At 50.6% G+C, this 23,688-nt stretch overlaps 1 protein-coding gene across 1 annotated transcript in view; it reads right to left on the reverse strand.

The window, feature by feature from the left end:
• Window positions 1-349: 349 nt before the first annotated feature.
• LOC110498311 (M-phase inducer phosphatase 2) overlaps window positions 350-23,688 on the reverse strand; it is a 29,013-nt gene continuing 5,674 nt past the window's right edge. The window contains exons 7-10 of the mRNA XM_036955435.1: window positions 17,076-17,258; window positions 14,613-14,774; window positions 12,393-12,737; window positions 350-612 (exon numbers count right to left, since the gene is read on the reverse strand). Of these exons, the coding sequence (XP_036811330.1) occupies window positions 472-612; window positions 12,393-12,737; window positions 14,613-14,774; window positions 17,076-17,258 (831 nt within the window). The 3' untranslated portion in view covers window positions 350-471. The remainder of the gene's footprint in view (window positions 613-12,392; window positions 12,738-14,612; window positions 14,775-17,075; window positions 17,259-23,688) is intronic.

Genomic DNA, 23,688 nt, shown 5'->3' on the forward strand with positions numbered 1-23,688 from the left:
CAGTAGGGTTACAAGGGGTTACAGGGGGGGCAGTAGGGTTACAGGGGGGGGGGGCAGTAGGGTTACAGGGGGGGCAGTAGGGTTACAGGAGGTCAGTAGGGTTACAGGGGGGGCAGTAGGGTTACAGGGTTACAGGGGGGGCAGTAGGGTTACAGGGGGGGCAGTAGGGTTACAGGGGGGGGCAGTAGGGTTACAGGGGGGGGCAGTAGGGTTACAGGGGGGGCAGTAGGGTTACAGGGGGGGCAGTAGGGTTACAGGGGGGCAGTAGGTTTACAGGGGGGCAGTAGGGTTACAGGGGGGGCAGTAGGGTTACAGGGGGGGCAGTAGGGTTACAGGGGGGGGCAGTAGGGTTACAGGGGGGGGCAGTAGGGTTACAGGGGGGGCAGTAGGGTTACAGGGGGGGCAGTAGGGTTACAGGGGGGGCAGTAGGGTTACAGGGGGGGCAGTAGGGTTACAGGGGGGGCAGTAGGGTTACAGCTTCTTCAGTCTGCTGTACTGGTCTCTCTTGCTGCGCTCCCCGGCCCAGGTACTGCTCTTCAGTCTGAACTTCCTCAGGTCCTCTTTAAAGTCCTGGTGGTGCATGGGCCGGTATCCCTGGGGCTCACACTGCATCTACACACAGAGAGAGAGACCAGTTACAACATACATACAGCCAGCCAGCTTTGGCAATATGTACATTGTTATATCAGGCCAATAAAGTGAAGTGGATTGAGAAACTCATTTAGTCTAACTGGACACCTTAATGAGGCAGTGAATGAACAGAGAAAGGAAGCACGCGGGGCATTCTAAGCAATTAAAAAACACATTCGAATTGAAATACCTATTACAATTTGTCTAAAACTAATTGAATGCGTTATTGGACCAATTGCACATTATGGCAGTGAGGTGTGGGGTCCACTTACAAAACAAGATTTCACCCAATTGAAACCCTGCAGGGCAGAATTAGGCCAATATCCACGGATAATAAAAACATCTCAAATACAGTGACCACCTCACTTATCATTCCCCAACCATGCAATGCCAAGAGCTGAGCAAAGTCCCCTCATCCAGCTGGACCTGGGGCTGAGTTCACTAACCTGTTCTACTAACACACTGAAGCCTCAGTCCCCTCATCCAGCTGGTCCTGGGGCTGAGTTCACTAACCTGTTCTACTAACACACTGAAGCCTCAGTCCCCTCATCCAGCTGGTCCTGGGGCTGAGTTCACAAACCTGTTCTACTAACACACTGAAGCCTCAGTCCCCTCATCCAGCTGGTCCTGGGGCTGAGTTCACAAACCTGTTCTACTAACACACTGAAGCCTCAGTCCCCTCATCCAGCTGGTCCTGGGGCTGAGTTCACAAACCTGTTCTACTAACACACTGAAGCCTCAGTCCCCTCATCCAGCTGGTCCTGGGGCTGAGTTCACAAACCTGTTCTACTAACACACTGAAGCCTCAGTCCCCTCATCCAGCTGGTCCTGGGGCTGAGTTCACTAACCTGTTCTACTAACACACTGAAGCCTCAGTCCCCTCATCCAGCTGGTCCTGAGTTCACAAACCTGTTCTACTAACACACTGAAGCCTCAGTCCCCTCATCCAGCTGGTCCTGAGGCTGAGTTCACAAACCTGTTCTACTAACACACTGAAGCCTCAGTCCCCTCATCCAGCTGGTCCTGAGTTCACAAACCTGTTCTACTAACACACTGAAGCCTCAGTCCCCTCATCCAGCTGGTCCTGAGTTCACTAACCTGTTCTACTAACACACTGAAGCCTCAGGACCAGAACATCCAATCAATCAGGATAAGCCAAATTACAACACAGTCAAAACAAAACTACATTACTTATTGGGAAACACAAGCACAAAGCAAAATGCAGTGCTATCTGGCCCTAAATTGACAGTACACCGTGGCAAACTATTTGACCATGATTAGTGATTACAGACTCAGTGAGCAAAGGCTTTCCATCGAGAAGGGTAGACACATGAAAACCTGACTTCCTGTAAAGGAAAGGGCGTGCAACCACTGCACCACAGCAGAACTTGAGACGGAGCTGCATTTCCTGACAAAATGTCAAATTTACAATTAGAGAGTGTCATTTCCCCAAATGTGAAACCCTTATTAGAGGTTTCAAAGACCTCTCTGATGAGGATAGGCTACCCGCCCTGTTGGGGGAGGGACAGGCTACCCGTCCTGTTGGGGGAGGACGCAGAGAGCTGTGGGTTGGCAGCGCACTACATTGCTGCCTGCCATAAGTTGAGGGACAGAGACTGACAGACCAATCAACCTGCCAATCTATCGAATAGAATCTACAGATTGCCTGTTGAAGATAAATACTTTTACTAAGAGTATTAGTATTCTAGTAATTCACTGACCCGGTCTCTCCAGATCTCCTAACAGTACTATTTCTAGGGTGAATTTTAGATCAATGTTATGCATTTTCAGCCATTCCTGAACCTGAGACCAGAAACAGGCTACCTGAGGGCAATACCAAAATAAACGGTCTATTGATTCTGCATCCTCACAACAAAATCCGCAGAGCTTCGATGATTTTATGACCCAAATATTCAACATTTTGTTGGTGGCAAGAATTCTATAAAATCATTTTAGCTTAAAAGCACGAAGTCTTGAATCTTACGTTGATATATAAAACAATGCACACCCTGTACCATGGAATCGGTGCATCAAAAATCTCTTCCCAACTATTTTGCAATCTGTATGGCCCAGCTGTCAACATCCTGGTCCTCAAATGAAACTGGTAGACTTTCCTATTTATGCTATTTTTATTCCTCCTCCAGTTCTGATCCTTCATATGGGGCAGACAAACCAATTCCCTACCTCCTCCCCCTGCCTCCTCCAGGTTTGATCCTTTATATGGGGCAGACAGACCAGTTCCCTGCCTGCTCCAGGTTTGATCCTTTATATTGGGCAGACAGACCAATTCCCTACCTCCTCCCCCTGCCTCCTCCAGGTTTGATCCTTTATATTGGGCAGACAGACCAATTCCCTACCTCCTCTCGCTGCCACCTGCCTCCTCCAGTTTTGATCCTTTATATTGGGCAGACAGACCAATTCCCTACCTCCTCTCGCTGCCACCTGCCTCCTCCAGTTTTGGGGCAATGCTGTAATCAATTGGTTGTACTCTTGGATAAAACGAGCCTATTATTATATAGATAGGCTCATTTTATTTTGTCTGATTTAGCGTCCCAGATAAAGCTAAATATTTTTTTGCTCATAGGATTTGTTAAACTAATCAAGAGTAGGCAGCACCATAAGTACAGTTGAAGTCGGAAGTTTACATACACCTTAGCCAAATACATTTAAAAACTCAGTTTCACAATTCCTGACATTTAATCCTAGTAAAAATTCCCTGTTTTAGGTCAGTTAGGATCACCACTTGATTTTAAGAATGTGAAATGTCAGAATAATATTAGAGAGAATGATTTATTTCAGCTTGTATTTCTTTCATCACATTCCCAGTGGGTCAGAAATTTACATACACTCAATTAGTATTTGGTAGCATTGCCTTTAAATTGTTTAACTTATTATCTATGCATAGTCACTTTAGCCCTAACCTACATGTACAAAATAACTTGACTAACTTGTGCCCCCACACATTGACTCGGTTCCCCATGTATATAGGCTCGTTGTTGTTATTTTTATTGTGTTACTTTTTATTTACATTTCACTACAGTTTATTTAGTAAACATTAACTCTTAACTCTTTCTTGAACTACATTGTTGGTTAATGGCTTGTAAGTAAGCATTTCACGGTAAGGTAAAAACCTGTTGTATTCGGAGCATGTGACAAATAAAATGTTATTTGATTAATTTAGGCACATTTTTTTTAAATGTTCTATAAACTAATAGAAAGTGGTATTGGAGGGAAACATGTTATTAAATCAATGTACACTGAAAACAAATGTGCAGTAAAAATTGGCAACAGGCAAACTTCTCTCAGGGACGTGGAGTGAAACAGGGCTGTCCAATAAGTCCAACACTATTTAACATCTAAATTAATGAATTGGCCAAAACATTAGAAGAATCGGCAGCACCTGGTATCACCCTACACAACACTGAAATCAAGTGTTTGCTGTACGCAGATGACCTGGTGGTTCCATCACACAGCTCTACAATGTCAAGAGATGAAACCAGAGAAGAGTCCCCTCAGCCAGCTGGTTCTGAGGCTCAGTTCACTAACTCAAACCAACCCCATAGAGCCTCAGGACAGCACTCAGCCAGCTGGTTATGAGGCTCAGTTCACTAACCCAAACCAACCTCATAGAGCCTCAGGACAGCACTCAGCCAGCTGGTTCTGAGGCTCAGTTCACTAACCCAAACCAACCTCATAGAGCCTCAGGACAGCAGTCAGCCAGCTGGTTCTGAGGCTCAGTTCACCAACCCAAACCAACCTCATAGAGCCTCAGGACAGCACTCAGCCAGCTGGTTCTGAGGCTCAGTTCACTAACTCAAACCAACCCCATAGAGCCTCAGGACAGCACTCAGCCAGCTGGTTCTGAGGCTCAGTTCACTAACCCAAACCAACCTCATAGAGCCTCAGGACAGCACTCAGCCAGCTGGTTCTGAGGCTCAGTTCACCAACCCAAACCAACCCCATAGAGCCTCAGGACAGCACTCAGCCAGCTGGTTCTGAGGCTCAGTTCACTAACTCAAACCAACCCCATAGAGCCTCAGGACAGCACTCAGCCAGCTGGTTCTGAGGCTCAGTTCACTAACCCAAACCAACCTCATAGAGCCTCAGGACAGCAGTCAGCCAGCTGGTTCTGAGGCTCAGTTCACCAACCCAAACCAACCCCATAGAGCCTCAGGACAGCACTCAGCCAGCTGGTTCTGAGGCTCAGTTCACTAACCCAAACCAACCCCATAGAGCCTCAGGACAGCACTCAGCCAGCTGGTTCTGAGGCTCAGTTCACCAACTCAAACCAACCTCATAGAGCCTCAGGACAGGACTCAGCCAGCTGGTTCTGAGGCTCAGTTCACTAACCCAAACCAACCTCATAGAGCCTCAGGACAGCAGTCAGCCAGCTGGTTCTGAGGCTCAGTTCACTAACTCAAACCAACCCCATAGAGCCTCAGGACAGGACTCAGCCAGCTGGTTCTGAGGCTCAGTTCACCAACTCAAACCAACCTCATAGAGCCTCAGGACAGGACTCAGCCAGCTGGTTCTGAGGCTCAGTTCACCAACTCAAACCAACCCCATAGAGCCTCAGGACAGCACTCAGCCACCTGGTTCTGAGGCTCAGTTCACTAACTCAAACCAACCCCATAGAGCCTCAGGACAGGACTCAGCCAGCTGGTTCTGAGGCTCAGTTCACCAACTCAAACCAACCTCATAGAGCCTCAGGACAGGACTCAGCCAGCTGGTTCTGAGGCTCAGTTCACCAACTCAAACCAACCCCATAGAGCCTCAGGACAGCACTCAGCCAGCTGGTTCTGAGGCTCAGTTCACCAACTCAAACCAACCTCATAGAGCCTCAGGACAGCACTCAGCCAGCTGGTTCTGAGGCTCAGTTCACCAACCCAAACCAACCCCATAGAGCCTCAGGACAGCACTCAGCCAGCTGGTTCTGAGGCTCAGTTCACCAACCCAAACCAACCCCATAGAGCCTCAGGACAACACTCAGCCAGCTGGTTCTGAGGCTCAGTTCACCAACCCAAACCAACCCCATAGAGCCTCAGGACAGCACTCAGCCAGCTGGTTCTGAGGCTCAGTTCACCAACCCAAACCAACCCCATAGAGCCTCAGGACAGCACTCAGCCAGCTGGTTCTGAGGCTCAGTTCACCAACCCAAACCAACCCCATAGAGCCTCAGGACAGGACTCAGCCAGCTGGTTCTGAGGCTCAGTTCACCAACCCAAACCAACCCCATAGAGCCTCAGGACAGGACTCAGCCAGCTGGTTCTGGGGCTCAGTTCACCAACCCAAACCAACCCCATAGAGCCTCAGGACAGCACTCAGCCACCTGGTTCTGAGGCTCAGTTCACTAACTCAAACCAACCCCATAGAGCCTCAGGACAGCACTCAGCCAGCTGGTTCTGAGGCTCAGTTCACCAACCCAAACCAACCCCATAGAGCCTCAGGACAGGACTCAGCCAGCTGGTTCTGAGGCTCAGTTCACCAACCCAAACCAACCCCATAGAGCCTCAGGACAGGACTCAGCCAGCTGGTTCTGAGGCTCAGTTCACTAACCCAAACCAACCCCATAGAGCCTCAGGACAGCACTCAGCCAGCTGGTTCTGAGGCTCAGTTCACCAACCCAAACCAACCCCATAGAGCCTCAGGACAGCACTCAGCCAGCTGGTTCTGAGGCTCAGTTCACCAACCCAAACCAACCCCATAGAGCCTCAGGACAGCAGTCAGCCAGCTGGTTCTGAGGCTCAGTTCACCAACCCAAACCAACCCCATAGAGCCTCAGGACAGGACTCAGCCAGCTGGTTCTGAGGCTCAGTTCACCAACCCAAACCAACCCCATAGAGCCTCAGGACAACACTCAGCCAGCTGGTTCTGAGGCTCAGTTCACCAACCCAAACCAACCCCATAGAGCCTCAGGACAGCACTCAGCCAGCTGGTTCTGAGGCTCAGTTCACCAACCCAAACCAACCCCATAGAGCCTCAGGACAACACTCAGCCAGCTGGTTCTGAGGCTCAGTTCACCAACCCAAACCAACCCCATAGAGCCTCAGGACAGCACTCAGCCAGCTGGTTCTGAGGCTCAGTTCACCAACCCAAACCAACCCCATAGAGCCTCAGGACAACACTCAGCCAGCTGGTTCTGAGGCTCAGTTCACCAACCCAAACCAACCCCATAGAGCCTCAGGACAGCACTCAGAAAATCTGGCCCAACCAAATCATCACAAAACAAAAATAAAATCACCTGTTGGAAAGACACCGCAAAAAGGAAAACAGTCTGGCTATAGAGACCGGTCGTCACAGACAAACCCAGAGAGGACAGTCTGGCTATAGAGACCGGTCGTCACAGACAAACCCAGAGAGGACAGTCTGGCTATAGAGACCGGTCGTCACAGACAAACCCAGAGAGGACAGTCTGGCTATAGAGACCGGTCGTCACAGACAAACCCAGAGAGGACAGTCTGGCTATAGAGACCGGTCGTCACAGACAAACCCAGAGAGGACAGTCTGGCTATAGAGACCGGTCGTCACAGACAAACCCAGAGAGGACAGTCTGGCTATAGAGACCGGTCGTCACAGACAAACCCAGAGAGGACAGTCTGGCTATAGAGACCGGTCGTCACAGACAAACCCAGAGAGGACAGTCTGGCTATAGAGACCGGTCGTCACAGACAAACCCAGAGAGGACAGTCTGGCTATAGAGACCGGTCGTCACAGACAAACCCAGAGAGGACAGTCTGGCTATAGAGACCGGTCGTCACAGACAAACCCAGAGAGGACAGTCTGGCTATAGAGACCGGTCGTCACAGACAAACCCAGAGAGGACAGTCTGGCTATAGAGACCGGTCGTCACAGACAAACCCAGAGAGGACAGTCTGGCTATAGAGACCGGTCGTCACAGACAAACCCAGAGAGGACAGTCTGGCTATAGAGACCGGTCGTCACAGACAAACCCAGAGAGGACAGTCTGGCTATAGAGACCGGTCGTCACAGACAAACCCAGAGAGGACAGTCTGGCTATAGAGACCGGTCGTCACAGACAAACCCAGAGAGGACAGTCTGGCTATAGAGACCGGTCGTCACAGACAAACCCAGAGAGGACAGTCTGGCTATAGAGACCGGTCGTCACAGACAAACCCAGAGAGGACAGTCTGGCTATAGAGACCGGTCGTCACAGACAAACCCAGAGAGGACAGTCTGGCTATAGAGACCGGTCGTCACAGACAAACCCAGAGAGGACAGTCTGGCTATAGAGACCGGTCGTCACAGACAAACCCAGAGAGGACAGTCTGGCTATAGAGACCGGTCGTCACAGACAGACCTGGCTGCCCAGAGAGGACAGTCTGGGCTATAGAGACCGGTCGTCACAGACAGACCTGGCTGCCCAGAGAGGACAGTCTGGGCTATAGAGACCGGTCGTCACAGACAGACCTGGCTGCCCAGAGAGGACAGTCTCGGCTATAGAGACCGGTCGTCACAGACAGACCTGGCTGACCAGAGAGGACAGTCTCTGGGCTATAGAGACCGGTCGTCACAGACAGACCTGGCTGCCCAGAGAGGACAGTCTCGGCTATAGAGACCGGTCGTCACAGACAGACCTGGCTGCCCAGAGAGGACAGTCTCGGCTATAGAGACCGGTCGTCACAGACAGACCTGGCTGCCCAGAGAGGACAGTCTGGCTATAGAGACCGGTCGTCACAGACAGACCTGGCTGCCCAGAGAGGACAGTCTCTGGGCTATAGAGACCGGTCGTCACAGACAGACCTGGCTGCCCAGAGAGGACAGTCTCGGCTATAGAGACCGGTCGTCACAGACAGACCTGGCTGCCCAGAGAGGACAGTCTGGGCTATAGAGACCGGTCGTCACAGACAGACCTGGCTGACCAGAGAGGACAGTCTCTGGGCTATAGAGACCGGTCGTCACAGACAGACCTGGCTGCCCAGAGAGGACAGTCTCGGCTATAGAGACCGGTCGTCACAGACAGACCTGGCTGCCCAGAGAGGACAGTCTGGCTATAGAGACCGGTCGTCACAGACAGACCTGGCTGCCCAGAGAGGACAGTCTCTGGGCTATAGAGACCGGTCGTCACAGACAGACCTGGCTGCCCAGAGAGGACAGTCTCTGGGCTATAGAAACCGGTCGTCACAGACAGACCTGGCTGCCCAGAGAGGCCAGTCTCTGGGCTATAGAAACCGGTCGTCACAGACAGACCTGGCTGCCCAGAGAGGACAGTCTCTGGGCTATAGAAACCGGTCGTCACAGACAGACCTGGCTGCCCAGAGAGGCCAGTCTCTGGGCTATAGAAACCGGTCGTCACAGACAGACCTGGCTGCCCAGAGAGGACAGTCTCTGGGCTATAGAGACCGGTCGTCACAGACAGACCTGGCTGCCCAGAGAGGACAGTCTCTGGGCTATAGAGACCGGTCGTCACAGACAGACCTGGCTGCCCAGAGAGGCCAGTCTCTGGGCTATAGAAACCGGTCGTCACAGACAGACCTGGCTGCCCAGAGAGGACAGTCTCTGGGCTATAGAGACCGGTCGTCACAGACAGACCTGGCTGCCCAGAGAGGACAGTCTCTGGGCTATGTATTTGCCTGCCACAGCCTGAGGGACACAGCAGAGTAAAGAGTTACTACTAATGATGGCAGCTGTAGTAGATGTAATGGTGAGGGACACAGAACACTAACGTCAGCAGAGTAAAGAGTTACTACTAATGATGGCAGCTGTAGTAGATGTAATGGTGAGGGACACAGAACACTAACGTCAGCAGAGTAAAGAGTTACTACTAATGATGGCAGCTGTAGTAGATGTAATGGTGAGGGACACAGAACACTAACGTCAGCAGAGTAAAGAGTTACTACTAATGATGCCGCTGTAGTAGATGTAATGGTGAGGGACACAGAACACTAACGTCAGCAGAGTAAAGAGTTACTACTAATGATGCCGCTGTAGTAGATGTAATGGTGAGGGACACAGAACACTAACGTCAGCAGAGTAAAGAGTTACTACTAATGATGCAGCTGTAGTAGATGTAATGGTGAGGGACACAGAACACTAACGTCAGCAGAGTAAAGAGTTACTACTAATGATGGCAGCTGTAGTAGATGTAATGGTGAGGGACACAGAACACTAACGTCAGCAGAGTAAAGAGTTACTACTAATGATGCAGCTGTAGTAGATGTAATGGTGAGGGACACAGAACACTAACGTCAGCAGAGTAAAGAGTTACTACTAATGATGGCAGCTGTAGTAGATGTAATGGTGAGGGACACAGAACACTAACGTCAGCAGAGTAAAGAGTTACTACTAATGATGCAGCTGTAGTAGATGTAATGGTGAGGGACACAGCAGAGTAAAGAGTTACTACTAATGATGGCAGCTGTAGTAGATGTAATGGTGAGGGACACAGAACACTAACGTCAGCAGAGTAAAGAGTTACTACTAATGATGGCAGCTGTAGTAGATGTAATGGTGAGGGACACAGAACACTAACGTCAGCAGAGTAAAGAGTTACTACTAATGATGGCGCTGTAGTAGATGTAATGGTGAGGGACACAGAACACTAACGTCAGCAGAGTAAAGAGTTACTACTAATGATGGCGCTGTAGTAGATGTAATGGTGAGGGACACAGAACACTAACGTCAGCAGAGTAAAGAGTTACTACTAATGATGCAGCTGTAGTAGATGTAATGGTGAGGGACACAGAACACTAACGTCAGCAGAGTAAAGAGTTACTACTAATGATGCAGCTGTAGTAGATGTAATGGTGAGGGACACAGAACACTAACGTCAGCAGAGTAAAGAGTTACTACTAATGATGCAGCTGTAGTAGATGTAATGGTGAGGGACAGAGAACACTAACGTCAGCAGAGTAAAGAGTTACTACTAATGATGGCAGCTGTAGTAGATGTAATGGTGAGGGACACAGAACACTAACGTCAGCAGAGTAAAGAGTTACTACTAATGATGCCGCTGTAGTAGATGTAATGGTGAAGGACACAGAACACTAACGTCAGCAGAGTAAAGAGTTACTACTAATGATGGCAGCTGTAGTAGATGTAATGGTGAGGGACACAGAACACTAACGTCAGCAGAGTAAAGAGTTACTACTAATGATGGCGCTGTAGTAGATGTAATGGTGAGGGACACAGAACACTAACGTCAGCAGAGTAAAGAGTTACTACTAATGATGCAGCTGTAGTAGATGTAATGGTGAGGGACACAGAACACTAACGTCAGCAGAGTAAAGAGTTACTACTAATGATGCCGCTGTAGTAGATGTAATGGTGAGGGACACAGAACACTAACGTCAGCAGAGTAAAGAGTTACTACTAATGATGCAGCTGTAGTAGATGTAATGGTGAGGGACACAGAACACTAACGTCAGCAGAGTAAAGAGTTACTACTAATGATGGCAGCTGTAGTAGATGTAATGGTGAGGGACACAGAACACTAACGTCAGCAGAGTAAAGAGTTACTACTAATGATGCCGCTGTAGTAGATGTAATGGTGAGGGACACAGCAGAGTAAAGAGTTACTACTAATGATGGCAGCTGTAGTAGATGTAATGGTGAGGGACACAGAACACTAACGTCAGCAGAGTAAAGAGTTACTACTAATGATGGCAGCTGTAGTAGATGTAATGGTGAGGATGACAGTTATTTATATTATATCCCACTGTTGACTGTTACCATTTATGGTTGTTACTCTTACATTTTTTGTATTTATTATTTTTTTACTTTATACATCGTTGCTTTGACACCATTGACGCAAATACATTGAACACGTGTGAGTAGATGTCAACGCTGAGGCCCCCGTCAACGCTGAGGCCCCCGGTCGACGCTGAGGCCCCCGGTCAACGCTGAGGCCCCCGTCAACGCTGAGGCCCCCGGTCGACGCTGAGGCCCCCGTCAACGCTGAGGCCCCCGGTCGACGCCGAGGCCCCCGTCAACGCCGAGGCCCCCGGTCGACGCTGAGGCCCCCGTCAACGCTGAGGCCCCCGGTCGACGCCGAGGCCCCCGTCAACGCCGAGGCCCCCGTCAACGCTGAGGCCCCCGTCAACGCTGAGGCCCCCGTCAACGCTGAGGCCCCCGGTCGACGCTGAGGCCCCCGGTCGACGCTGAGGCCCCCGTCAACGCTGAGGCCCCCGTCAACGCTGAGGCCCCCGGTCGACGCTGAGGCCCCCGGTCGACGCTGAGGCCCCCGTCAACGCTGAGGCCCCCGGTCGACGCTGAGGCCCCCGTCAACGCTGAGGCCCCCGGTCGACGCTGAGGCCCCCGTCAACGCTGAGGCCCCCGGTCGACGCTGAGGCCCCCGGTCAACGCTGAGGCCCCCGTCAACGCTGAGGCCCCCGTCAACGCTGAGGCCCCCGTCAACGCTGAGGCCCCCGGTCGACGCTGAGGCCCCCGTCAACGCTGAGGCCCCCGGTCGACGCTGAGGCCCCCGTCAACGCTGAGGCCCCCGGTCGACGCTGAGGCCCCCGTCAACGCTGAGGCCCCCGGTCGACGCTGAGGCCCCCGGTCAACGCTGAGGCCCCCGTCAACGCTGAGGCCCCCGTCGACGCTGAGGCCCCCGTCGACGCTGAGGCCCCCGTCAACGCTGAGGCCCCCGTCAACGCTGAGGCCCCCGGTCGACGCTGTATCCTAACTACGTGTCTTTTGTTATAGAAATAAATATGACATGGCTGCATGGTAACGATCATTTCAATGAGCACACCTCTGATTCTAGAGATCAAAACTTTTTGTCATCCACGATTGTGTTTTACCCGGAAGTGATGGAAGAACTCTTGGTAGCCTCCCTTGAGGACGTAGAGTTCTGGGTACTGCAGGTTAGGGTACTCGTTCATCGCCCTGTCCCTCCGACGTACGAAACGACACATCCCGGGCCCTCGCTCCGAGGAGAACTCACAGTGGAAGACGAGGAGGACCCTGTGGTCAGGGGAGAGGGGGGCGATGGGGGTGCGTAGGAGGTACTCCTCTACCTGCTCCTCCTGGTAGAGGTTCAGGGCTCCTTTAATGTGGCCCCCCTCAAACTCATACGGGTAGCGACAGTCAATCACCACGATCCTCTCGACAACATGATGCAGCTGGCCGCTCAGAGCGAACACCATCTGAGGAACAGACAGACAGGTTAGTCCCAGGTTATAGAGGATCCAGCTGGCCGCTCAGAGCGGACACCATCTGAGAAACAGACAGACACCATCTGAGGAACAGACAGACACCATCTGAGGAACAGACAGACACCATCTGAGGAACAGACAGACACCATCTGAGGAACAGACAGACACCATCTGCAGAACAGACAGACACCATCTGAGGAACAGTCAGACAGGTTAGTCCCAGGTTATAGAGGATCCAGCTGGCCGCTCAGAGCAGACACCATCTGAGGAACAGACAGACACCATCTGAGGAACAGACAGACACCATCTGAGGAACAGACAGACAGGTTAGTCCCAGGTTATAGAGGATCCAGCTGGCCGCTCAGAGAGGACACCATCTGAGGAATAGACAGACAGGTTTGTCCCAGGTTATAGAGGATCCAGCTGGCCGCTCAGAGCAGACACCATCTGAGGAACAGACACAGGTTAGTCCCAGGTTATAGAGGATCCAGCTGGCCGCTCAGAGAGGACACCATCTGAGGAATAGACAGACAGGTTAGTCCCAGGTTATAGATCCTCTCGACAAGAGGTCAATCTAAAGCATATTAATACGTCAGGATTTGATTTAAGCAGCATGAACATTCAAGCCTGATGCCTGATGAGCCATATACAGTGGGGTAACAAAGTATTTAGTCAGCCACCAATTGTGCAAGTTCTCCCACTTAAAAAGATGAGGCCTGTACTTTTCATCATAGGTACTCACCAACCATGACAGACAAAATGAGAAAAAAAAAAAATCCAGAAAATCACATTGTAGGATTTTTTATTAATTTATTTGCAAATTATGGTGGAAAAAAGGATTTTATAAGATATTTTTTTTCTCTAAAAAAAAAAAAACATTTAGAAAAAAATTATAAAAAACAGTTTTTCTCTTTGTCATTATGGGGTAGTGTGTGTAGATAGAAAATAAATTATATTTAATCTATTTTTTTACCCCAAACATAAAAGGCTTTGACTTCAGGCCAAAAAGTATATTCCTTTGCTGTGTTTTTTGCAGTATTAGTTTAGTACCTTGTTGTATACAAGATTATTATTCTGTATATTTGTACTCAGGGAAACATGAGGCCATTGGTGACATTTAGACACCGTCAGCTGAGTCACTATCAGTACAATGTTGTTGATCCGTCCTCAGTTCTTCCATCACAGCCATCAAACTATGTTTTAACAATCACCAATGGCCTGCTGGCTCCCTGAACAGTGTCCTTCCTGTTCTGCAGTTCATAAGCTCGACTATCTTGGTGTCTGGGTGGTTTAATACAATACTTGACCATAAAGAGATAATCACTGTCTGATTTGTTACCCATCTACCAAATCACTGCACTTCTGAGGCTTTTCAAAAGCTCCCTGGTCTTTAGCGTTAAATCTGTGCATGAAATGCAATACTTGACTGAGGGACGTTACGATTGTATGTATGTATGGTGGACAGAGGAAGGAGTAGTCATTCAATACTAGACTGAGGGACATTACAGATGTATGTATGTATGTATGTATGTATGTATGTATGTATGTGTGGGGGACAGAGGAAGGAGTGGTCATTCAAAAAAAAGACATGTCAACCCCTATCATTGAAGATGCCACATTTGACTCCTGAACATAATTTTGGCTCATCTAAACAAAGGGGCTTCCGCTCAAGCAATTACCACGAGCCCGTCCTCCCAATTAAAAAGGTGCCACCAACCTCCTGTGGCTGATACAATGTAAAATGTTATCATGTTTCATTTTTCGGGGGGGGGGGGGGGGTGGCTACAGCTAAACACTGTTCCTCACCAACTCAGGTAAAGGGACAGAACAAGCTGGTGAAGAAATGAAAGGGTGACTGTTCCTCACCATCTCAGGAGTGATGTATTTGAGGTCCTGGTGTTTTCCCTCCACGGTAGACAGGGCGAAGGATTTGGTGAAATCTCCTATCAGCTCCTTGTCCAGCAGCTTCTCAATCTCTGTGTGGTTACAGAATGATTTGGAGCGCTGTATGTGGCGCTCAGAACATACCTGGATGGAGGGAGGGAGGGAGAGAGAGAGGGGGTGGTGTGGTTATTTCAGGGGCTCATGTAGAATAACAGCCGGAGTTTGTATTCACACCCCTAGACATTTCCCCCAGTTTGATTGTATTCACACCCCTAGACATTGTCCAGTTTGATTGTATTCACACCCCTAGACATTTCCCACAGTTTGATTGTATTCACACCCCTAGACATTTCCCAGTTTGATTGTATTGATTGTTGAGAGGCCTGTTAGTTTCTTTTCCAAAATGTTTAACCCTTATCAGTTGAACTACTCAGTTGTGGAAAAAGAAGCCCTAGCACCCATGGGCGCTACGACACGTCGCAGTGTATGTTGGGCGGGAGTAGTACCTATTGCGGTCTACACCGACCATAACCCTCTCACCTTCTTGAGGACTATGATGTGTCCTAACCAGAGGATAATGAGATGGTGTTTGTTTTTACAGGCATTCCATGTCGATGTTCGGCACATCAGGGGAACTGATAATGTCATTGCTGACGCGCTCTCTTGTGTGCGCTGTTCCTGAACGCGTTGATCGGTGGACACACGTTCTTATACACGTTGTCCCCAAGGGTGTGTGTGTCGTCCACTGTTTGTTTTGTGTTGTCCAGTCACTCCAGTCTTCTGTTCCCTGCTGTCCTAGTTTTTTTTCTTTCCCTATTAAAAATGTTGCATCCTGTGAGCAAAGGTTGCTGAGGTCTGGGGAGGACGAGGTTGGCTGGGGCAGTTGGGTAGCGTTTCCCAGAGCAGTATTGTTTGTGTTTGGTTGGTGTGGTGTTCCGGGGTCCTAGGTGGTCATGACCCTCCTACTCTGTCTGACGAATTCTCTGTTTGCTCGTTTTCCTTAATAGGATGTCAGTGGGCGAAGCCGGGTGGGTCATCAGCCAACTGGGACACACCTGGGCTCATTTCACCTCTCCTGGTGAAATGAGGCCATTTCCTCTCCTGGTGAAATGAGGCCATTTCCTCTCCTGGTGAAATGAGGCCATTTCCTCTCCTGGTGAAATGAGGCCATTTCCTCTCCTGGTGAAATGAAGCCATTTCCTCTCCTGGTGAAATGAAGCCATTTCCTCTCCTGGTGAAATGAAGCCATTTCCTCTCCTGGTGAAATGAAGCCATTTCCTCTCCTGGTGAAATGAAGCCATTTCCTCTCCTGGTGAAATGAAGCCATTTCCTCTCCTGGTGAAATGAAGCCATTTCCACTCCGGCAATTAAGTTAGGAAGGACGCCTGCATCTTTGTAGTGACTGGGTGTATTGATACACCATCTAATGTGTAATTAATAACATTCTCAAAGGGATATTCAATGTCTGCTTTTTTATTTTTACCCATCTACCAATAGGGGCCCTTCTTTGCGAGGCATAGGAAAACCTCCCTGGTCTTTGTGGTTGAATCTGTGTTTGAAATTCACTTACAGATGAGTGTATGTGTGGGGTACAGAGATGAGGTAGTCATTCACAAATCATGTTAAACACTATTATTGCACACAGTGTGAGTCCATTCAACTTATTATGTGACTTGTTAAACAAATGTTAACTCCTGATTGTAGACTTGCCATAACAAAGGGGTTGAATACTTCAGTTTTTCATTTTTTATTAATTTGTAACAATTTTGAAAATCATAATACCCCTGACATTATGGGGTATTGTGTGTTGGTCAGTGATGGAAAAAAAAATCGACTTAAAATCGTAATTTGTAACAAAATGTGGAAAAGGTCGAGGGGTGTGAAAACTTTCTGAAGGACCTGAAGTTAACAAATCCAAAACATTGCAGTCAGACTAGGCAAAAAACACTGATCTATAAAATCACTTTACACAGTCTAAATAACAAATCATTTTGTCATCAAGATTAGTGAATCTGTGGTTCTCCTTGCTCAAATCAATCCCCTCAAAAAAAAAAAAGACATTAAGCAGGAAGTACCAGGACCAGTTGACTAGGGGGTGGAGACATTAAGCAGGAAGTACCAGGACCAGTTGACTAGGGGGTGGAGACATTAAGCAGGAAGTACCAGGACCAGTTGACTAGGGGGTGGAGACATTAAGCAGGAAGTACCAGGACCAGTTGACTAGGGGGTGGAGACATTAAGCAGGAAGTACCAGGACCAGTTGACTAGGGGGTGGAGACATTAAGCAGGAAGTACCAGGACCAGTTGACTAGGGGGTGGAGACATTAAGCAGGAAGTACCAGGACCAGTTGACTAGGGGGTGGAGACATTAAGCAGGAAGTACCAGGACCAGTTGACTAGGGGGGTGAAGACATTAAGCAGGAAGTACTATGAGCAGGTACGTACCATCTTGCTGGGAGAGCTGTCGTCCTGGTCCATGGTGGTGCCATGAGTTTCCGCCAGGCTGCGTCGTCTCTTCACTCTGACCGGCGTGTTCTCGTCCTGGGGGCGCTTCAGAGGTGTGCGGTTCGCCTGGCTGGGCATGGAGGGCGAGCGGAATAGACCCCGAGGCCGACAACGAACCACCGGCTGAGGAAGAGGACAAAGACGAAGTTAGTTTGATGCTACCGTGAACACTTGCTGTTTTCATCCTAGCACGGACTGTGCTGAGAGTGTAGTTGTTCCTACTGAACACCAGACAGTGTTGCACTGGATAAGAGCCACAGTTAAAGGAGAAGTTTACCTAGAATCCAGTAACTACCAAGTGATTCCATACATTGAACATTTGTTTCGTGGAGTTCGCCCTCTCCCCCCTGTATTAGTGTACTGACACAACTGTAAAAAAAGGGTCACGTGTCAACAGGTCACGTGTTACTGGGTCACGTGTTACTGGGTCACGTGTCAACGGGTCACGTGTCAACGGGTCACGTGTCAAATGGTCACGTAACTCATGACGTTGCTGGATGCAGGCCTCTGCTCCATTGTCAGTGAATTCATGATTCAGAAATCGAAACCACTCTCTGGGGAATCCTTGTTACGTAGCCGACTGCCACAGCAGTGGAGATGAGTAACCACTCTCTGGGGAATCCTTGTTACGTAGCCGACTGCCACAGCAGTGGAGATGAGTAACCACTCTCTGGGGAATCCTTGTTATGTAGCCGACTGCCACAGCAGTGGAGATGAGTAACCACTCTCTGGGGAATCCTTGTTATGTAGCCGACTGCCACAGCAGTGGAGATGAGTAACCACTCTCTGGGGAATCCTTGTTACGTAGCCGACTGCCACAGCAGTGGAGATGAGTAACCACTCTCTGGGGAATCCTTGTTATGTAGCCGACTGCCACAGCAGTAGAGATGAGTAACCACTCTCTGGGGAATCCTTGTTATGTAGCCGACTGCCACAGCAGTAGAGATGAGTAACCACTCTCTGGGGAATCCTTGTTATGTAGCCGACTGCCACAGCAGTAGAGATGAGTAACCACTCTCTGGGGAATCCTTGTTATGTAGCCGACTGCCACAGCAGTGGAGATGAGTAACCACTCTCTGGGGAATCCTTGTTATGTAGCCGACTGCCACAGCAGTAGAGATGAGTAACCACTCTCTGGGGAATCCTTGTTATGTAGCCGACTGCCACAGCAGTGGAGATGAGTAACCACTCTCTGGGGAATCCTTGTTATGTAGCCGACTGCCACAGCAGTAGAGATGAGTAACCACTCTCTGGGGAATCCTTGTTATGTAGCCGACTGCCACAGCAGTAGAGATGAGTAACCACTCTCTGGGGAATCCTTGTTATGTAGCCGACTGCCACAGCAGTGGAGATGAGTAACCACTCTCTGGGGAATCCTTGTTATGTAGCCGACTGCCACAGCAGTAGAGATGAGTAACCACTCTCTGGGGAATCCTTGTTATGTAGCCGACTGCCACAGCAGTAGAGATGAGTAACCACTCTCTGGGGAATCCTTGTTATGTAGCCGACTGCCACAGCAGTAGAGATGAGTAACCACTCTCTGGGGAATCCTTGTTATGTAGCCGACTGCCACAGCAGTAGAGATGAGTAACCACTCTCTGGGGAATCCTTGTTATGTAGCCGACTGCCACAGCAGTAGAGATGAGTAACCACTCTCTGGGGAATCCTTGTTATGTAGCCGACTGCCACAGCAGTAGAGATGAGTAACCACTCTCTGGGGAATCCTTGTTATGTAACCACTCTCTGGGGAATCCTTGTTATGTAGCCGACTGCCACAGCAGTAGAGATGAGTAACCACTCTCTGGGGAATCCTTGTTATGTAGCCGACTGCCACAGCAGTAGAGATGAGTAACCACTCTCTGGGGAATCCTTGTTATGTAGCCGACTGCCAGAGCAGTGGAGATGAGTAACCACTCTCTGGGGAATCCTTGTTATGTAGCCGACTGCCACAGCAGTAGAGATGAGAAACCACTCTCTGGGGAATCCTTGTTATGTAGCCGACTGCCAGAGCAGTGGAGATGAGTAACCACTCTCTGGGGAATCCTTGTTATGTAGCCGACTGCCACAGCAGTAGAGATGAGTAACCACTCTCTGGGGAATCCTTGTTATGTAGCCGACTGCCACAGCAGTGGAGATGAGTAACCACTCTCTGGGGAATCCTTGTTATGTAGCCGACTGCCACAGCAGTAGAGATGAGTAACCACTCTCTGGGGAATCCTTGTTATGTAGCCGACTGCCACAGCAGTAGAGATGAGTAACCACTCTCTGGGGAATCCTTGTTATGTAGCCGACTGCCACAGCAGTAGAGATGAGTAACCACTCTCTGGGGAATCCTTGTTATGTAGCCGACTGCCACAGCAGTAGAGATGAGAAACCACTCTCTGGGGAATCCTTGTTATGTAACCACTCTCTGGGGAATCCTTGTTATGTAGCCGACTGCCACAGCAGTAGAGATGAGTAACCACTCTCTGGGGAATCCTTGTTATGTAGCCGACTGCCACAGCAGTAGAGATGAGTAACCACTCTCTGGGGAATCCTTGTTATGTAGCCGACTGCCACAGCAGTAGAGATGAGTAACCACTCTCTGGGGAATCCTTGTTATGTAGCCGACTGCCACAGCAGTAGAGATGAGTAACCACTCTCTGGGGAATCCTTGTTATGTAGCCGACTGCCACAGCAGTAGAGATGAGTAACCACTCTCTGGGGAATCCTTGTTATGTAGCCGACTGCCACAGCAGTGGAGATGAGTAACCACTCTCTGGGGAATCCTTGTTATGTAGCCGACTGCCACAGCAGTGGAGATGAGTAACCACTCTCTGGGGAATCCTTGTTATGTAGCCGACTGCCACAGCAGTAGAGATGAGTAACCACTCTCTGGGGAATCCTTGTTATGTAGCCGACTGCCACAGCAGTAGAGATGAGTAACCACTCTCTGGGGAATCCTTGTTATGTAGCCGACTGCCACAGCAGTAGAGATGAGTAACCACTCTCTGGGGAATCCTTGTTATGTAGCCGACTGCCACAGCAGTGGAGATGAGTAACCACTCTCTGGGGAATCCTTGTTATGTAGCCGACTGCCACAGCAGTAGAGATGAGTAACCACTCTCTGGGGAATCCTTGTTATGTAGCCGACTGCCACAGCAGTAGAGATGAGTAACCACTCTCTGGGGAATCCTTGTTACGGACAAACGTCACGTTACGCCCTTATTCACAGACGAGGGGGCTTTCAGCAGGGAAGTGAAACACAGGTGGCCCCCACCACTCTAGCCCAGGAAACACAGGTGGCCCCCACCACTCTAGCCCAGGAAACACAGGTGGCCCCCACCACTCTAGCCCAGGAAACACAGGTGGCCCCCACCACTCTAGCCACAGCAGTAGCTGGACCGCAGCCCCAACACATCCCTGGTTCAACAGACTGGTGCTGCAGATGGACCAACACATCCCTGGTTCAACACAGACTGGTGCTGCAGATGGACCAACACATCCCTTGTTCAACAGACTGGTGCTGCAGATGGACCAACACATCCCTGGTTCAACACAGACTGGTGCTGCAGATGGACCAATACATCCCTGGTTCAACACAGACTGGTGCTGCAGATGGACCAACACATCCCTTGTTCAACAGACTGGTGCTGCAGATGGACCAACACATCCCTGGTTCAACACAGACTGGTGCTGCAGATGGACAAACACTGAACTACAGTAATGGGCGCTCCAGATCTGGTCACTGAACTACAGTAACGGGCGCTCCAGATCCGGACACTGAACTACAGTAATGGGCGCTCCAGATCTGGTCACTGAACTACAGTAACGGGCGCTCCAGATCCGGTCACTGAACTACAGTAACGGGCGCTCCAGATCGGGTCACTGAACTACAGTAACGGGCGCTCCAGATCCGGACACTGAACTACAGTAACGGGCGCTCCAGATCCGGTCACTGAACTACAGTAACGGGCGCTCCAGATCCGGTCACTGAACTACAGTAACGGGCGCTCCAGATCCGGTCACTGAACTACAGTAACGGGCGCTCCAGATCCGGTCACTGAACTACAGTAACGGGCGCTCCAGATCCGGACACTGAACTACAGTAACGGGCGCTCCAGATCCGGTCACTGAACTACAGTAACGGGCGCTCCAGATCCGGTCACTGAACTACAGTAACGGGCGCTCCAGATCCGGTCACTGAACTACAGTAACGGGCGCTCCAGATCCGGTCACTGAACTACAGTAACGGGCGCTCCAGATCCGGACACTGAACTACAGTAACGGGCGCTCCAGATCCGGACACTGAACTACAGTAATTGGCGCTCCAGATCTGGTCACTGAACTACAGTAACGGGCGCTCCAGATCCGGTCACTGAACTACAGTAACGGGCGCTCCAGATCCGGTCACTGAACTACAGTAACGGGCGCTCCAGATCCGGACACTGAACTACAGTAACGGGCGCTCCAGATCTGGTCACTGAACTACAGTAACGGGCGCTCCAGATCGGGTCACTGAACTACAGTAACGGGCGCTCCAGATCCGGACACTGAACTACAGTAACGGGCGCTCCAGATCCGGACACTGAACTACAGTAACGGGCGCTCCAGATCCGGTCACTGAACTACAGTAACGGGCGCTCCAGATCTGGTCACTGAACTACAGTAACGGGCGCTCCAGATCTGGTCACTGAACTACAGTAACGGGCGCTCCAGATCGGGTCACTGAACTACAGTAACGGGCGCTCCAGATCCGGACACTGAACTACAGTAACGGGCGCTCCAGATCCGGTCACTGAACTACAGTAACGGGCGCTCCAGATCCGGTCACTGAACTACAGTAACGGGCGCTCCAGATCCGGACACTGAACTACAGTAACGGGCGCTCCAGATCCGGTCACTGAACTACAGTAACGGGCGCTCCAGATCCGGACACTGAACTACAGTAACGGGCGCTCCAGATCCGGTCACTGAACTACAGTAACGGGCGCTCCAGATCCGGTTACTGAACTACAGTAACGGGCGCTCCAGATCCGGTCACTGAACTACAGTAACGGGCGCTCCAGATCCGGACACTGAACTACAGTAACGGGCGCTCCAGATCCGGTCACTGAACTACAGTAACGGGCGCTCCAGATCCGGTCACTGAACTACAGTAACGGGCGCTCCAGATCCGGTCACTGAACTACAGTAACGGGCGCTCCAGATCCGGTCACTGAACTACAGTAACGGGCGCTCCAGATCCGGTCACTGAACTACAGTAACGGGCGCTCCAGATCCGGTCACTGAACTACAGTAACGGGCGCTCCAGATCCGGACACTGAACTACAGTAACGGGCGCTCCAGATCCGGACACTGAACTACAGTAACGGGCGCTCCAGATCCAGTCACTGAACTACAGTAACGGGCGCTCCAGATCCGGTCACTGAACTACAGTAACGGGCGCTCCAGATCCGGACACTGAACTACAGTAACGGGCGCTCCAGATCCGGACACTGAACTACAGTAACGGGCGCTCCAGATCCGGTCACTGAACTACAGTAACGGGCGCTCCAGATCCGGTCACTGAACTACAGTAACGGGCGCTCCAGATCCGGTCACTGAACTACAGTAACGGGCGCTCCAGATCCGGACACTGAACTACAGTAACGGGCGCTCCAGATCCGGACACTGAACTACAGTAACGGGCGCTCCAGATCTAGTCACTGAACTACAGTAACGGGCGCTCCAGATCCGGACACTGAACTACAGTAATTGGCGCTCCAGATCCGGTCACTGAACTACAGTAACGGGCGCTCCAGATCCGGTCACTGAACTACAGTAACGGGCGCTCCAGATCCGGTCACTGAACTACAGTAACGGGCGCTCCAGATCCGGACACTGAACTACAGTAACGGGCGCTCCAGATCTGGTCACTGAACTACAGTAACGGGCGCTCCAGATCGGGTCACTGAACTACAGTAACGGGCGCTCCAGATCCGGACACTGAACTACAGTAACGGGCGCTCCAGATCCGGACACTGAACTACAGTAACGGGCGCTCCAGATCCGGACACTGAACTACAGTAACGGGCGCTCCAGATCCGGTCACTGAACTACAGTAACGGGCGCTCCAGATCTGGTCACTGAACTACAGTAACGGGCGCTCCAGATCGGGTCACTGAACTACAGTAACGGGCGCTCCAGATCCGGACACTGAACTACAGTAACGGGCGCTCCAGATCCGGTCACTGAACTACAGTAACGGGCGCTCCAGATCCGGTCACTGAACTACAGTAACGGGCGCTCCAGATCCGGACACTGAACTACAGTAACGGGCGCTCCAGATCCGGTCACTGAACTACAGTAACGGGCGCTCCAGATCCGGACACTGAACTACAGTAACGGGCGCTCCAGATCCGGTCACTGAACTACAGTAACGGGCGCTCCAGATCCGGTTACTGAACTACAGTAACGGGCGCTCCAGATCCGGTCACTGAACTACAGTAACGGGCGCTCCAGATCCGGACACTGAACTACAGTAACGGGCGCTCCAGATCCGGTCACTGAACTACAGTAACGGGCGCTCCAG

Source organism: Oncorhynchus mykiss, chromosome 19 (assembly GCF_013265735.2).
Source record: "Oncorhynchus mykiss isolate Arlee chromosome 19, USDA_OmykA_1.1, whole genome shotgun sequence".
NCBI classification, from domain to species: Eukaryota; Metazoa; Chordata; class Actinopteri; order Salmoniformes; family Salmonidae; genus Oncorhynchus; species Oncorhynchus mykiss.